Source organism: Glycine max, chromosome 10 (assembly GCF_000004515.6).
Source record: "Glycine max cultivar Williams 82 chromosome 10, Glycine_max_v4.0, whole genome shotgun sequence".
NCBI lineage: Eukaryota > Viridiplantae > Streptophyta > Magnoliopsida > Fabales > Fabaceae > Glycine > Glycine max.
Window position 1 is genome coordinate 11,195,560 of NC_038246.2, and position 3,315 is coordinate 11,198,874.

General features: G+C 40.1%; 1 protein-coding gene across 1 annotated transcript; it reads right to left on the minus strand.

The window, feature by feature from the left end:
* Window positions 1–2,416: 2,416 nt before the first annotated feature.
* On the minus strand, window positions 2,417–2,872 carry LOC102660988 (uncharacterized). Its single transcript, XM_006589842.1, has one exon. It carries the CDS (start codon window positions 2,870–2,872, stop codon window positions 2,417–2,419), a length of 456 nt encoding a protein of 151 aa, XP_006589905.1.
* Window positions 2,873–3,315: the final 443 nt, after the last annotated feature.

Here is a 3,315-nt window from a genome sequence, read left to right on the forward strand (position 1 = left end):
CATTGGTCATAATGAGTTACATGCTCATGCACATCCTTGAAAATTAAAGGCCAAAGGAAACCGGATTGCAAAACCTTTACTGTTGTTTTATCCCCACTGTAGTGACCCCCATAAAGAGATTTATGGCAATGCCACAATATGCTTTTGGACTCCTCCCTGGTCACATATCTTCTCAGCAAATTATCATCTCCAATTTTGAACAAATGTGGGTCATCCCAAATATAGAAACGAGCATCATGCAGGAATTTTTTTCTCTACTGCCAGTTAAGATCCTTGGGAAGGATTCCTGCTGCCTTATAATTAGCAAGGTCAGAAAACCATGGTCTCTCATTCACAACAAGCAACGATTCATCCGAGAACTCATCATAGATTTCCAGTTCCTTTAGTGTGACTTCTTCATTAACTAGTCTTGATAAGTGGTCAGCTACCAAATTTTCTAATCCTTTCTTGTCTTTATTGACCAGATCAAATTCTTAAAGCAACAAGATCCATATGATGAGTCTTGACTTAAAGTCCGCCTTTGTTAGCAGATACTTGATAGCTGCATGATCTGTATACACAATGACTTTTGATCCCACCAAGTATGATCAAAATTTCTCCAGTGCATAAACAATGGCAAGCATTTCTTTCTCAGTAGTAGCATAATTCAACTGAGTGTCATTCAGGACCCTGCTTGCATATTAAATGGAATGAAATACCCTGCCTTTTCTCTATCCCAGCACCGCAACAACTGTATAATCACTTGCATCACACACTAGCTCAAATTCTTGATTTCAATCTGGCACTGTAATCACGGGGGCAGATACTAGTCTGGCTTTTAGAGTGTCGAATGCCCTTAAGCACTCTTCATCAAATAAAAACACAACATCCTTGTTAAGTAGGTTACTCAGTGGCTTGGTAATCTTTGAAAAGTCCTTAATGAACCGTCGATAAAATCTAGCATTTCCTAAGAAACTCCTTACTCCTTTTACATTGACTAGTGGAGGCAATTTTTCAGTAACATCGATCTTGGCCTTGTCCACCTCAATTCCCTTGACATAAATCTTGTGCCCCAGAACTATCCCTTCTTGCTCCATAAAATGACATTTCTCCCAGTTGAGCACTAGATTTGTCTCCTCACAACGTTGTAATACCAACTCCAAGTTAGTCAGGCAACAATCAAATGATGATCCAAACACTGAAAAGTCATCCTTGAATACTTCAATACATTTCTCTACCATATCAGCAAATATCGCCATCATGCATCTTTGGAATGCAGCTGGTGCATTGCACAACCAAAAGGGCATTCTTCTATAAGCAAATACGCCAAATGGGCAAGTGAATATAGTCTTTTCTTGATCATTGGGGTCAACAACAATCTGATTGTACCCTGAATAGCCATCCAGGAAGTAGTAGAATGATTGTGTAGCCAACCGCTCAAGCATCTAATCCATAAATGGAAGAGGGAAATGGTTTTTTCTTGTTGCATCATTTAGCTTTCTATAATCAATGCACATGCGCCTGCCTGTGACTATTCTTGTTGGGATAAGATCATTCTTCTCGTTTCTCACCACAGTCATTCCACCCTTCTTAGGAACCACTTGCACTGGACTACCCAAGCACTATCAGAAATAGGATAAATAAGTCCTGCCTCCAGCAACTTGAGAACCTCCTTACGTACCTCTTCCTTCATCAAAGGATTGAGCCTTCATTGTGGCTGTCTTACTGGCTTGTACTCAACTTCCATCATGAACTTATGCATACAATATGAAGGGTTGATTCCCTTAAGGTCGGATATATGCCATCCAATAAGAGCCCTATGTTTCTTCAGGACTTCCACCAATCGAGATTCCTCCTCATGAGACAGGGAGTTCCTGATCACAACCGATTTTGCTTCATTGTCCTCCAAAAATACATACTTCAAATGCTCTAGAAAGACCTTCAAATCCACCTTGGATTTCTCTGCGGGAGGGTCTTTCTTTAGCTCTTCAAAGGAATATTCCTATGATGGGCTTACTTTATCCAACTCTTCTAGACACTTTCTCAAATCTTTCTCTTCCTCTTTTGTGAGACAATCAACGACATTTATCAGTGCTTTTTCCAATGGAGATTGAGATGTCATACCTTAAACCACCATGGCAACTTCATGCTCAACTGCTTCCACCTTGAAACATGCCCTGTGGTAATTTGGATGCTTGATTGTGTCAAATAGGTTAAAGGTAACCTTCTGATCATCAACACTTATTTCCAAGTTACCGTTGCCCATATCAATTACACATTTGGCTGTCAACATGAAGGGACGACCTAAAATCAATGGAATGTATGCATCCTCTTCAATGTCCATTATGACAAAATCTATAGGAAATGTGAATTGGTGGACTTTGACTAACACATCCTCCACCATGCTATAAGGTCGTGTGACTGAGCGGTCTGTAAGCTAAAGTGTCATTCTTGTGGGTGCAATTTCTAAATTCCTAATTCTTCTGCATATAGAAAGTGGCATCAAATTGATGCTAGCTCCCAAATCAATCAGTGCTTTTCCCACTGACACAACCCCTATTGAACATGGAATAGTTACACTTCCCAGATCCTTGAACTTTGGTGGTAAAATTCTTTGAGTAACAGCATTGCAATTTCCTTCCACCACTATACTTTCATTGTTTATGTATTTGCCCTTTTTGGTTAGGAGATCCTTCAATAACTTAGTATAAAGTGGCATTTGCTGCAAGGCTTCTCCAAATGGGATTGTAATCTCCAGCTTCTTGAAAATATCAAGGAAGCAAGCAAAGTATCCCTCCTTGTCTTTCTTTGATTGCACCAAAAGGTATGGAGCCTCCTTAACTGAGTTGGGGACTGCCTCTCTTTTTCTTTCTCTGACCAACTCACTTTTCATCCTCCTCTCTCCATTCTCTTTTCTCTTCACTCCTTTGATCTCTCTCTCTTTTTTTTTTCATTTTTTGTTTCCTCATTCTCACTCATTTCTTTTTCTTTCATTTGCTCTCCTTCTCCCTCCTTTTTTTCCTCTGCTCCTAGCTCTCCTTCACTTTTTTTACTCCCATCACCCACTATCACTCTTCCTTGACTTCGAGTGATCACAACCTTACACTCCTTTTTTGGGATTTTCTCAGTGTTTGCTCCAAAATTTCCAGAGGAATTTTCTGCTAACTGTTTAGCCAGCTGTCCCACTTGAATTTCCAGATTCTTGATTGCTGACTCTGTGCTCTTATGATTAGACATTGAAACCTGCATGAATTGAGTCAGTGTGTCTTCTAATTTGGTGGTCCGCTCATACAAATTAGGCCCTTGGTTGGGAGGTCGATTAGAAGGACCTCTTTG